The sequence below is a fragment of the Piliocolobus tephrosceles genome, chromosome 5, assembly GCF_002776525.5.
Source record: "Piliocolobus tephrosceles isolate RC106 chromosome 5, ASM277652v3, whole genome shotgun sequence".
Taxonomy (NCBI): domain Eukaryota; kingdom Metazoa; phylum Chordata; class Mammalia; order Primates; family Cercopithecidae; genus Piliocolobus; species Piliocolobus tephrosceles.
Window position 1 is genome coordinate 90,213,618 of NC_045438.1, and position 13,539 is coordinate 90,227,156.

A 13,539-nucleotide genomic window follows, 5' to 3' on the forward strand; every position below is an offset into this window, starting at 1 on the left:
CCACTGTACCTGGCTCTATAAGATTTCTTTATCACTCTTTTAATTTCTGTAATTATTTATTGCTTCCTAACAGATTATGCTTGAACAACATCTTAAAACAACCACCATTTATTATCATAATTCCTTTGGGTCAGGAATCTCAGCTGAGTGCCTCTGACTCTTTCACTCTTTCACAGTGCTGCAGTCAAGGTTTGCCCAGGGCTATCATCATTTCAAGGCATGACTTGAAGAGGACCTACTTTCAAGATTACTCACATAGATATAGAATTCTGGATTGACATTCTTTACCTCTTTCATCATATTAAAGATTCCCTTCCATTGTCTTTTGGACTTCATTGTTTCAAATAACAAGCTACTCATTTTCATTCTGTGTTGCGTTTCTCTGGCTGCTTTCAAGATTTTCTCTTTAGCTTTGGATTTCAGCTGTTTATTTATTATGTGCCTAAGTATGGTTTTCTTTGTTTTATCTTTTTTGGGGTTTGCCAAAATTCTGGAGTCTTTAAATTTATATCTTCTACCAAATTTGGGAAAATTTTGGCCATTGTTTCTTTTTCTAAAAACTGCCATATCTCTCTTCTTTATTTCTGGGACTTCAGTTATACATATGGCAGACCTTTTGATTTTATCTTATAACTCACTATGGGATAATTTTCTTCAACTTCTCTTTTTTGTTTTTCAGATTCAAAAATTTCTTTTGGTTTATCTTCAGGTTTACCAACTCTTCGATCTATACAGTGAATTTTTAAAAATATATTAAAAATTCTTGAATTTTCGTTTTGTTCTTTTTTAATAGCTTCTTTTGCCGAGCTTACCTATTTTTAATGAACTTTTGTTGTCATTATCTGATGCATAATTATAATATCTATTTTAATATTATTGCTGATTTTAACATCTAAGTTATCTCTAGACTTGGTCTTCATTGATTGCTTTTTCTTATGGAATAGTTTTGGATATTTCACAATTGGCATCAAGAATCCAACATCACACTGAAAACTGTAATTGTATATTGTAAAAATTTTGGTATACATTCTCTTATTGTTCTCTTATAACTTCCAGCAATGCCCTTTTACAAAATGGATGTTTTAACATGATCTTTGCTTTCTTTTGCAGGGCATCTTCTCTACATTCAGTTTCATCCAAGTCATTCCGGGATTTCTTACTAGAAGAAAAAAAGTCTGTTACTAGCCATAGTTCAGGCGATCATGTCAAAAAAGTTTCTTTTAAAGGAATTGAAAATTCTCAGGCACCAAAAATTGTCAGGTAATAAAACAAACTTAAAACTAATACAGTTTCTGCCTTAAAATAGTCTGTGGTGGTTTTATGTTCTGAAATAATCTTTAAAACTTCGTGAGGCAGATTTTTTTGTACACTCTTTTACATTCAGAATTAAAATTAGCATGTGTAAATTCCTTCCCCACTTAAAAAAATTGAAACAATTATTGAGATATAATTGACTTAAAATCAACTGCATCTATTTAAAGTACACATTCTGTAGTTTCAGCATATATATACACCTGTGACACCACCACAACATTCAAAATAGTGAACATAAGCATCATTTTCAGATGTTTTGTCATGACCCTTTGTAATCCCTTCCTCTCTTCCTTCTGTTTCCCCCTCCCAAGCAGCTACTAATCTGCCAATACAGACTAGCTTGTGCATTTTAGAGTTTTATATCAGCAGGGTCGTGCAGTATGTACCCGTAGTAAAAACTCTTCTTTTACTCAGCATAATTATTTCAAGATTTATTCATGCTGTTATGGGTATCCACTGATTCTGTTTCATTGCTGAACAGTATTTCATTGTATGGGCATACCACATACAATGTGTTTATCTGTGCATCTGTTGATGAACCTTTGGGTATTTGCAATTTTTTCTCTAGCTATTTTTTAATTTTAATTATCATGAAAGTAGAGATGGGGCTCTCATTATGTTGCCCAGGCTGGTCTCGAACTCCTGGCCTCAAGCAGTTTTCCCACCTCAGCCTTCCAAAGTGCTAGGATTACAGGCATGAGCTGCCACACCTTGCCTAGCTATTTTTGATACTGCTTTAGAAAGTCCAATGTTTTTTTTTTTTTTTTTTTGAGATGGAGTCTCGCTCTGTCGCCCGGGCTGGAGTGCAGTGGCCGGATCTCAGCTCACTGCAAGCTCCGCCTCCTGGGTTTACGCCATTCTCCTGCCTCAGCCTCCCGAGTAGCTGGGACTACAGGCGCCCGCCACCTCACCCAGCTAGTTTTTTGTATTTTTTTTAGTAGAGACGGGGTTTTACCGTGTTAGCCAGGGGTCCAATGTATTTTAAAGAAAAATGTTTCATATTTTAAATGCCTACATGAAGCATCAAAATCTATCTGTAATTTAAAAGCAGTATTTTCAGTGAGCTGTGATCAAACCACTGCACTCCAGCATGGGTGACAGAGTGAGACCTGGTCTCAAACAAACAAAACAAAATAAGTAAGATATGTTATGTCCAATTCAAGTGCATCAAACAGATAATATAAACTTCTCTGACTGAAGCACAGAACAGAGACTGGAGAGTTATACTAGTTTAATGTCACTTTACCTGCCCTGAGGAACTATCAAAGTCTTCTGACGACAATGTTTGGAAACTCCTGATTTAGGTTAAATGTTTAGGCATATTTTCCTGTTAGTATTGTGACTGTCTTCTTTTTTACAGGTATTTACTTTTAGGAGGAAAGTTCTTGAGCCTTAAAAGATCTGAAGTCATCTCCCTAACTTGTCTAATACTTCTAGCATTAAAATACTGTTTTAAAATAAAAATCTTAGGCTGAGTTTGGGGGCTTAATGCCTGTAATCCTAGCACTTTGGGAGGCCGAGGTGGGCAGATCACTTGAGTCCAGAGGTTTGAGACCAGCCTGGCAACATGATGAAACCCTGTCTCTACAAAAAATAGCAAGAAAAATAAATTAGCTCAGCTTGGTGGCATGTGCCTGTAGTGCCATCTATTCAGGAGGCTGGGTTGGGAGGCTTGCTTGAGCCTGGGAGGTAAAGGCTGCAGTTAGCCATGATTGTGCCACTGCACTCCAGCCTAAGCAACAGAGGGAGACCCTGTCTCAAAAACAAACAAACAAACAAAACAAAACAAAAAAAAACCTTAAATGGAATACTAACACATGAAGCAGATTGTCTTTTTGCATATTAATTTATACAATTATAATTATGATAGGCTTATAAATATAAAACTAGGTACACAGTCTTAAAATTGGCTATCAAACATTTATTGATTATGAACTTTGTATCAGACATTATGCTAAGTATTAAAGTTACAGTGGTGAACAGATTAGCCCCTGCCTATTTAGAACTATCCTCCTTTCTTGTTTTGCCATAGAAAAGTTCTCTCTCTTATCTTAGGCCAATACCTGTGCTTTTATCTTAATGCTTCCCACTTCAGAAGCCTGAAAACTATTAATTATCCCTTTCCTTTCTTGTGTAAGATTCAACCTTTTCCTTTTAACTAGATTTTTCCCCTCTGATTTTGAATGTGCTCAGGTCTCTTCTGTGGTCTGGGCACAGTTTCTTCTATCAGTTGTCCTGTCATTACCAATTCTCCATCTCCTTCACAGCCAGATTTCTCAAAAGAGTTGTCACCTCCCACTCAGTCTGTAATTCATTCTGTCTCCCAGCCCCGTTACTAGTATCTCTTGCCCGTATCTATCATCTGGGCTTTAGACTTAATTATCTCTTATTGACCCTACCATTCTATCTGGATGTTCAGAAACACTGCAAACTTCATGTCCAAAACGAAACTTAGTGTTTTCCTCATCTCTCATAAAACCAAAATCAAACAAAAATATAGAAAAACATAGCATAGCCTTTTCTTTTGGAATTTTCTTCCTCTGTAAATAGGAAGAAATTTGTGTCTTTGGCACTTCCATTTTCTTCACAAGTATTCAGTCTACTGTTAGAGCATTCCAGTTTTATCTCTTAAATATTTCTCAATTCCATATACTAAATTTTATCTCCAGTGCTATCACTTCTGATTCAGTTTACTGTGATACTTCACCCGGGCCACCTGAGTTGCCCTACTGACTGGTCTCGCTTTTCTTTCCTCCAATATATTAAACCAGTGTGTTCTTTTTTAAAATTTGGAGTTTACTGCTTTTAAGAAAAAAGCTATAGCATTCTTAGTATGGCCTTCAAGGCCTACATAGTCTGGCTCCTGCCTACTGTCTTTAACTTGATTTTGTAACCTGATCTCTGTGTTCTAGTCCTCTTGGCCTTCTCTTAGTTCTCAAATGCACTTTCCGTCTTTCCACCTCCTTACCCTTTGACAGACTGATTCTAACTCTTCTTTCAGTATCTATTCAGTTATATTCTTTGGAGAAGTCTGACTTACTGGGGCAGTTTACTGTTGTATGTTCTCATAGTACTTTTTATTGTACGTCTCACATTTATTAGTGTAATTCTTTAACATTTGTCTAAGTATTTTCATGTCTGTATGTTTAATTATATGTTCAATAAGAGCAAGGAGGTTTGTCATTGCTCATCATTTTACTACCAGTGTTCAGACTGGCTCCTGGCATGTAGTAGGTGCTTTGTGAGTTTGGTGAATGACTGAATGAGTAAATTAGTTAAAATTGTTACCCTGTTTGAAGTAACATTTCTTTCTAATGTAGTGAGTTGTATTGCATGTCTTAGATATATCAATTTAAAGGTATGAAAATTAAGATAATTTTTGTATTTTTATATTTTAAATATTAATATTCATTGAAACTTTAAAAAATGTCTTTAGATATATAATGATTTGTCATGGAACTTAAAATATGGATCTGCAATTTCATAGTTGATCACTAGAGTGTGCTATAACATCAGGGCTCTTAATTATAAGCGTGCCCTGTTATATACTGCTTTGGAAGTTTGACTTAATGGAGTTTATGACAGTATGACATATCCATAGCTTCAGTATTTTTGGTATGGGAGTTAATGTTTTAAATAGCTGTGGCTATCACTGATAGTGATTCTGAGAAAGAAAACATATAGCTTTGAGTTTCAGAATTTTTTTCTATCATAGAAAACATAATAAGTATGCTTTTTTAAAAAGGAAATATAAAACATTACAGACAAACTAAAATATTCATTAATTTGCAAATTATAGGCTACCTGGTACTGGCCTCTGTTGGGTATATATAAAAGTAGAATGTATCGGCACAGCCTTTCATGTGTCTGAAATCTAGTTGATAAATATTAATGTACATACAGGGACGTTAAATGACAGAATAAGAATGAAATTACAATACAAGGTCCAGGCACTGTGGCTCACGCCTGTAATCTCAGCACTTTGGGAGGCCGAGGCAGACGGATCACCTGCGGTCGGGAGTTCAAGACCAGCCTGACCAACATGGAGAAACCCCATCTCTACTAAAAATACAAAATTAGCCAGGCCTGGGGTGGCACATGCCTGTAATCCCAGCTACTTGGGAGGCTGAGGCAGGAAAATTGCTTGAACCCAGGAGTCAGAGGCGGAGGTTGCGGTGACCTGAGATTGCGCCATTGCACTCCAGCCTGGGCAACAAGAGCGAAACTCCATCTCAAAAAAAAAAAAAAAAAAGCCAGGCATAGTGGTGCATGTCTGTAATTCCAGCTACTAGGGAAGCTGAGGCAGGAGAATTGCTTGAACTGGGAGGTGGAAGTTGCAGTGAGCCAGGATCATGCCACCACACTCCAGCCTGAGTAACAGAGTGAGACTCTGTCTCCAAAAACAACAGCAAGAACAACAAAAAAACAAAAAGAAAGAAATTACGATACAATATAGAAGTATTAAAGAGATTACAAAATGATGAAGTACCAAATGAGTGGTTCTGAGAAGGAAAACTGAGCATAGGCTGGTGTTGTCAGGAAGACTTCATTGCAGAAGGATTTGAGCTGTGTTAGTTCATAAGCACTTTTTATATTCATTTCTAAATATTACTATATAAGCATGTGAATAATATTAGAAAAAAAGAGATCACTTAATTCTTGATTCCTTTCATTGTCATAAGCTTTTGAATACAGGATGGGATTTTTAAAAGAAGAAGTAAGAGAAGATGGGGCAGTATAAACAGAGGAAATCGTAGGAGTTAAGAAGATAGGAATGCTTATGGTCCTTTGGGGAGTTAGTGTGCCAGGGGTTAGGGACTCATCTCAGGAAATTCCACAAATTATACATTCGTGTTTAAGTTGTAGAAAATGTAGTTTTTTCCAAGATTAGGGCAAGAATGATAATGTAATTTAAGGGTGTTAACATCTAAAAGTGAGCAATTTGTACAATTTTTATTTGTTTATTGTTGCTTAGGTATTCTTTTTCATTTCATGTGCTCTTATTTCCTATTTTCCTTTCACTGAAATGTCCCCTTATGTAATTCTGGAAAGAAAATGTAAGCTGTGTTTCCTTTTTTTTTTTTTGAGACAGAGTCTTGCTCTTGTCACCCAGGCTGGAGTACAAGGGTGTGATCTCCACTCACTGCAACCTCTGCCTCCAGGTTCAAGTGATTCTCCTGCCTCAGCCACTCCAGTAGCTGCGACTACAGGCGCCTGCCACCGCGCCTGGCTGATGTTTGTAGTTTTAATAGAGACGGGGTTTCGCCATGTTGGTCAGACTAGTCTCGAACTCCTGACCTCAGGTGATCTGCCCACCTCAGCCTCCCAAAGTGCTGGGATTACAGGTGTGAGCCACTGCACCCAGCTGAGCTTATGTTTCTAATTAGTGAGAAGAACTACTTGTGAGACAAAAATTATTCTATGATTATATCAGCTCTAATCTTATATAAAAATCTTTCTAATTAAGCTAGTATAATTTTTTTTAAGGCCAACTGAGCAAAGAATAATTTAGTTCCTTTAAAGTGTAAATGTGACAATATTAATGTGTTTTTGGTTTGAACAAAAATCTTTTTTTTTTTTCGAGATGGAGTTTTGTTCTTGTTGCCCAGGCTGGAGTGCAATGGCGTGATCTCGGCTCACCGCAACCTCTGCCTTCTGGGTTCAAGCGATTCTCCTGCCTCCGCCTCCTGAGTAGCTGGGATTACAGGCATGCGCCACCAAGCCCAGCTAATTTTGTATTTTTAGTAGAGATGGGGTTTCTCCATGTTGGTCAGGGTGGTCTCAGACTCCCTACCTCAGGTGATCTGCCTGACTTGGCCTCCCAAAGTGCTGGGATTACAGGCATGAGCCACTATGCCCGGCCTGAACAAAAATCTTTTAAGGAAAATGTCAGTTAACCTTTTTATGTTGCTGTTTATTTTCAGAAGGCTAAATTTTATACAAATTGTCTCTTGTGATATCTACTTTTATGTTGCTAATGTCGAAAACTCAATAATGCTATATTTATTATTTGAAAGTTTAGAATGCTTTTGATATTTGTTTAATCATCGCTCTATTTTATTTGACAAATTTGGTTCATTTTAAGATGAAATTTTGACAGACTACATGTTGTTTGGATAAATTTGTAATTAATGAAATTATCCACTGAAAAATCATGAGTGGAAAAAGTTATGGAATTGTAGTCTTAGGAAACATATTTGAGATTCAGTATAACATTATACAGCTCTTTCTGAATCTTTCTGTATCTCAGTTTCATCATATGGAAATGAGAGTAGTAATACCATGCAGGTTTACTACAAAGCTTATATCAATTTGTAATTCAGTAGCTATATCTCTAAGAAAAGTTATCAGTAATTTAAAGCAATAAAGAACCTAAAAACCTCTGCTTTTCATTATCGTATACTGAAAAAACCCTTTGAATTTCTGTTTCAGTCATTAATTTTCTAATTAATTTTTCATAAACAAGTATTTCCAAGTATTCTCCTGGACACTGAGATACAAAGATGAATGAAGCAGCCCTGTTCCTCAAGAGACTAGTCTCGCAATTAAGATTGACATGTAAACGATAATAACAGTGTGTGATGCTTTATCATAATGATTGAAGTTTTGTAGGAGGAGAGAGAAAATGACATTTGAGCCAACAGTATAAGAATGAGAAGACATTTGAAGTAGAATGTATTCCAGAATAAGGGGAATAGTGGAAATAAAGGCAGCTGTGTGATCATGGAAAAAACACTGTACTCTAAATCAAAAAGACCAGATTTTTGTTATCTCTCTGCTACTTATCTAATTTGTGAATCAGACAAATTATATAATATTCTTTGAGTTTGTTTTTTCATCTCTATAATGGGTTAATATATGCTTTCTTCACAGGGTATTGCAAAGATTAAATGGGATGATACACATGAAGTACTTAAGCTCTTAGTAAATTTGTTTGCCCACACATCAGGGCTAAACATTTTAGCTTTCAGTGCATTTTGTACTCTAGCCCTACTGTTTCTTTTAAACTTTATTTCTCTTTAAGTTTCTTCCTTGCCCTGAATTCAGACATTCTTTGCTTATTGAAGAGAACAGCCTGCCTTTACTTAAAGCACTTAAAAATCTTTTATAGGTCTATGTATTTGTACAACCAAAATTCTTTTTAATTGTCCCTCTCCTCAGCTTTAATGTCATTTCCTCAGTGAAGCCATCAGTGTATACCATCTTCCATATTTTAGTTTTTCTCCTGTGCATCCATAGTACTGTATACATTGTTTTATCATTGCTTAAGTATATTTTTAAATCTTCCCCTTCAGAATTTTTTGAGGGGAGAAGATTGGGTTTTAATCAGCCTGATTTTCAGCACCTATGTTAATCCTGACATGCTCAATAAGTGTGTGTAAATGAGTCAGGAAGTCAGTATTTTAGGTCCTGTTAATTTACTCTCTGACTTTGTGTTGTTAAACCTGTCTAGTCCTCAGTTTGCTCATTGCTGAAAGAGAGCATTGGAGTGATCTAGATAATTTCTAGGGACCTTTCTAACTGTAAAATTCCACAATTAGCTCGTCTGCATTGTACCTTTTTAAGTTTTTCTCCTTACTGGAATGCTTCTTACTGCTTTCATCATATACCTCTTTTTTATTATCTTCTCAAGTTCATTCTTCTCCATGAGGCCCTCTCAAATGATTAAATATTGTGATTTGTATAGTTCTTATAGCCAGTATAACTCAATTTGTTATACTGTCTTAAATTCTGTTCTGTTATTTTATATGTCATTTTGTATGTTATTTTCTCAACTGGCTTGTGAATTCTTAGAAGGTAAAGATCATATTTTGTATTTCTGTCCTATCTGTAATTCTTTGCTCATAAAGTATATTAGCGCCTCACAAAATTTGGCTGTTAATTATCTGATTTAGAGATTATTGGTTTATCTGGTATATATATAATATTATTAGAAATAGGCTATTTCTTGCAATATCTTTATGATATTTTATACAGAAGGTTTTATAAATATATATAGATTATTTTGTTTACTTATAATTTTAAAGGTAAGCTTGACTGCACTTATTTAATTTGCCTCTGGAGTCGGGAGTTTACAATTCTTCCTCTGTATATATTAATAAGTAGTTTGACTAATATTACTAGAAGCTTTAATCTTTAATTTTGGCATTTGTTTTGCAGATGCTCTACCCATGGTACCCCAGGACCAGAAGACAACCATATTTCAGATTTACCACTTCTAGACAGTCCCAAGTAAGATTAATTGATAAGTTATGGGCCTCCAAAGCTAAGCATTTAGCTTAATGTTTGCTGCTTAGCATTGAAAACATTAAGGCCAAGTGCGGTGGCTCACACCTGTAATCCCAGCACTTTAGGAGACTGAGGCGGGTGGATCATCTGAGGTCAGGAGTTCAAGACCAGCCTGGCCAACATGGTGAAACCCTGTCTCTACTAAAAATACAAAATGTAGCTGGGCATGGTGGCGCACGCCTGTGATCCCAGCTACTCATGAGGCTAGGGCAGGAGAATCGCTTGTACCTGGGAGGCAGAGGTTGCAGTGAGCCAAGATCATGCCACTGCACTCCAGCCTGGGCGACACAGAGAGACTCCATCTCAAAAAAAAAAAAAAAAAAAAAAAAAAAAAAAAAAAGAGAATGTTAAGAAATTGGGAATAGTATGGTGTTGAGTAGAATGTATTACTTGAATCCTCTCTGTACTGTAGTTGGAGTTACCTTTCTGTTCAGTTATGTTGTTTCTGCTCCCTCCCCATTTCCTGGTACTTTCCAAAATCTTCTCTGTAACACTGGTCCAAATAAAACATTAGTTCTCCTGTTTTTCTGTTTCTCACCTCATCATTCTGTAATCTCTGTGAAAGCTTCCAGGTTTGCTCATTGTAGGTCACTGGAAAAAAATTGTAGCATTGCTAAAGAGCATTTCAGAGAAAATTTTGCAGGCAAAAATTTAGGAAGATGAGTGAAACTCATCATTCTGTAAGCTGCGAAAGCTTCCAGGTTCACTCATTGTAGATCACTGGAAAAAACTGTAGCATTGCTAAAGAGTATTTCAGAGAAAATTTTGTGTGCAAAAATTTAGGAAGATGAGTGAAACTCACTATTATTATTCTTTCAGTCCCTGGCTATCTTCTTCAGTGACTGCTCCATCCATGGTAGCCCCAGTCACTTTTGCATCTATTGTAGAAGAAGAACTACAACAGGAAGCAGCTCTTATTAGAAGTCGAGAAAAACCCTTGGCTCTGATTCAGGTAAATAACACACTTAGTAGGGTTTAATTCAGAGAAGAACTGTATTTCCTACTTAGGTTTTAAGAAAATCATGTTTGTTTGCTTTGAATAGGTTCCTGTATCTATGAAATTAAAATGTAAATGCCAGGTAGAATTGAACTGAGGCATCTAGCAGTGTATGTATTAGTTGTAGATATTCAGGACAGTTAATTTATGACTAATAAATTATGATAAATCTTATATTTTTGCGTTGGTGATACTTTGGATTATTTGTTTTTTAAAATGACCAGTAGAGAATTTGGCAGTATTCTCTAGTGTTACACTTGGCTTCTGTATCAGTAAGAATTCTAAGATTGTAAGCAACAGAAGCCTACTCTGGCTAACCTAAGGAAAACATAATTTATTTGAGGGCTATTAAGATTCCATAGACTTAGCTGAAAGACCAGACAGCCAGGCTTGGAAACAGAAAAGACCCATAGTAGCACTGGAAAGCTCAGAAGCAAGATTTAGAGGACTTGTGCAATAGCAGAAAGTATCTCACAGAATAAAGCTATTGGAATGAATGAATTTCAGCAATCATTTTCAGTTTCTTTTTCCTTCTGCTCAAGATTCAAATTCAAGAGCCCATGGGTATCTCATGACTCTACCTCAGGCCTCAAGCTTTTTCCTTGCCACAAAGATAGCAGGATACTTGATTTAATTTCACTATATTGTATCCATGGAAAGTGGTAGTACCTCAAAAGGAAATTGGAAGGCAAATACATCCTGCTTCGTTTATAATCAAAAGAGTAAAAAGTCTTCTTTCCCTTCCTCCTTTCAGATCGAGGAGCATGCCATACAAGATTTATTGGTTTTCTATGAGGCATTTGGCAACCCTGAAGAGTTTGTCATTGTTGAAAGGACACCGCAGGGACCACTGGCAGTACCTATGTGGAATAAGCATGGATGCTAGTTCACTGTGGAGTTGAGATGCATTTTTCATAATTATGAATTTGTTTGTATAAAGAAAAGTTGTGGAAAAGAGTCTTAGAGATTTTATAATATCATTCTAAATAGATTAAGAAAGGATATAATTTCTTTACTGCAGTCAAATCATATAATGTTTGTATGATTAAAAATAAATTTCTGAGAATTGTGATTTTAGTAACTTTATATAAAATGTGTGAGACAAAAACTTACTAAGGTTAAATAGAATTGTTTCTTCTGAATAATCTAACAAAGGAAAATATAAGTGATTGAATCATAAGATATAAGGGGAGTGAAGTATTAAAAATAACTTTTTTGTTTGAGAACTTGAGAATTTAGAAGATTTTGCCAAGTATGTGTTGTTGCTTGACTTTTTAAGTATAGCATTGATAAATTTAAAGTAGAGCATCAGTTATTACTTCTGATTCATTAATGGCCAGAATTTTGTGTTTGGTCTAATAGTTGTGTCACCATTCTTGTTGCTTTTTAAAAATCAGGCTATGCCTGTGGTTCATGTCTATTCAAAGCTTGACCTGCACAAATGCCGTATTTCTGTTTGGACCATATATTCTCCATTTTGCATTAAGCAGTAGAGTACAGTGGAAAGGGAATAAGAATACTGATTCTGAAAAAAAAAAAAAAATGATTTGGAGTCATTGTGGGTTGTTTATTTTTAGTGGGATGGAGGATCTTAAAAACACCTAGTTGTGAGAGAATCAATTTCTAAAAGTATTAAAATTTCTGAAAATAAATGCTTAATTACACATACAGGAATTAAACAGTTTGGAAGAGGGTTGGATTATCATTACCTTTGTAATACTGTATAATCAGAAGTTTTCTGAACCTCAGTTGTACGTCTAGACATAAAAGTTGTTTTCTTTATAGGATGTTGTTTGGTTTGTTTCTGCGTGTTTAAATTTTTGAAAAACAAATGTTAAATTTGTGCTTCCGTACCTAGATAAATTGGAAAGGTTAACGTTCTAGTTTCTGGAAGATAAGTCTGGAAGACACATAAGCAATTCACTGCTATAATTTAGTTGATGTAAAATGGCGGAAACTGACTCAATATTTCAGGTTTAGCTCTACCCAAAAGCAGCAGACATGTAAGCAGATGTGCAATAAAAAATGATCTTGATCCATTTCACTAATGTGTGCTTCACATTTTTTACAATATTGACATTTATTATGGAAAGAGTTAATATTTTTTCTGATGTGCTACACTAATAGCCAGTACATGGTTAAGTTGATGCTGCATTTATTCTAAGATGGATTTAAAAAGGCAGTTTTCTAAATATGAAGTTGTGAATTTTTATGTGTGAGTAAATTGAGAAATGAATTTTATAAATGTTTTATCGTTGTTGCTGTAAAGAAGCCTTTTAAGTAATTGATTTCATTTGAAACTTTGATTATGCTCTATATATTGACATCTTTAATATTTACAGATGCTATACAGTGATGATTTTCTTGCTGTCTTCTCTGCTGCCTGGGAAGCAGTCTTGGGGGTCTTTGTTGGATGGGGTGTGAAAGAGGGGCATGAACTGAACCGAGTCTGTGAGGCTTTAGGCCGTTAAAAACCACAACCAGAGCAGTTGCACTTTATGGTCTGTTTTATGTAGTGAGGTATTATATATAATTTTATTGGGAAAAAAGGAGTTCTTTTGCTAGTAAAGTTAAACACTGCCATAAACTGTATTTCTTCATAAATAATTCCGTGAAGATAGCTATCTGACACATTGCTGTCAAAACGCCCAGGAAAGTGATAGGGGTTTTCTTTCTCCCCTAACAAAATAACATTATTCTGCTACAGTATTCATCTCTAATTCCATAACCTCAAAAATATCTGATAGAATTGAAGAAATACTGGAAATGACAAATTTAAAAGATCAGTGGGATAGAGAGATCTTTAAGATTTATGGAAACACTTACAGAAGTTTTTTTTTTTTTTTTCTTGAGGCACAATCTCACTCCATTACTCAGACTGGAGTGCAGTGGCACGATTTTGGCTGACTGCAACCTTCGCCTCCTGGCAGAACTGTTCA

The 13,539-nt window shown here is 35.6% G+C and overlaps 1 protein-coding gene across 1 annotated transcript in view; it reads left to right on the plus strand.

The window, feature by feature from the left end:
* The window catches only part of IBTK (inhibitor of Bruton tyrosine kinase), an 80,720-nt gene extending 68,076 nt beyond the window's left edge, over window positions 1-12,644 (plus strand). Inside the window, exons 26-29 of the mRNA XM_023223080.2 lie at window positions 1,111-1,260; window positions 9,475-9,546; window positions 10,423-10,555; window positions 11,355-12,644. Coding sequence (XP_023078848.1) covers window positions 1,111-1,260; window positions 9,475-9,546; window positions 10,423-10,555; window positions 11,355-11,486 — 487 coding nt within the window. The 3' untranslated portion in view covers window positions 11,487-12,644. The remainder of the gene's footprint in view (window positions 1-1,110; window positions 1,261-9,474; window positions 9,547-10,422; window positions 10,556-11,354) is intronic.
* The last annotated feature ends 895 nt before the right edge of the window (window positions 12,645-13,539 follow it).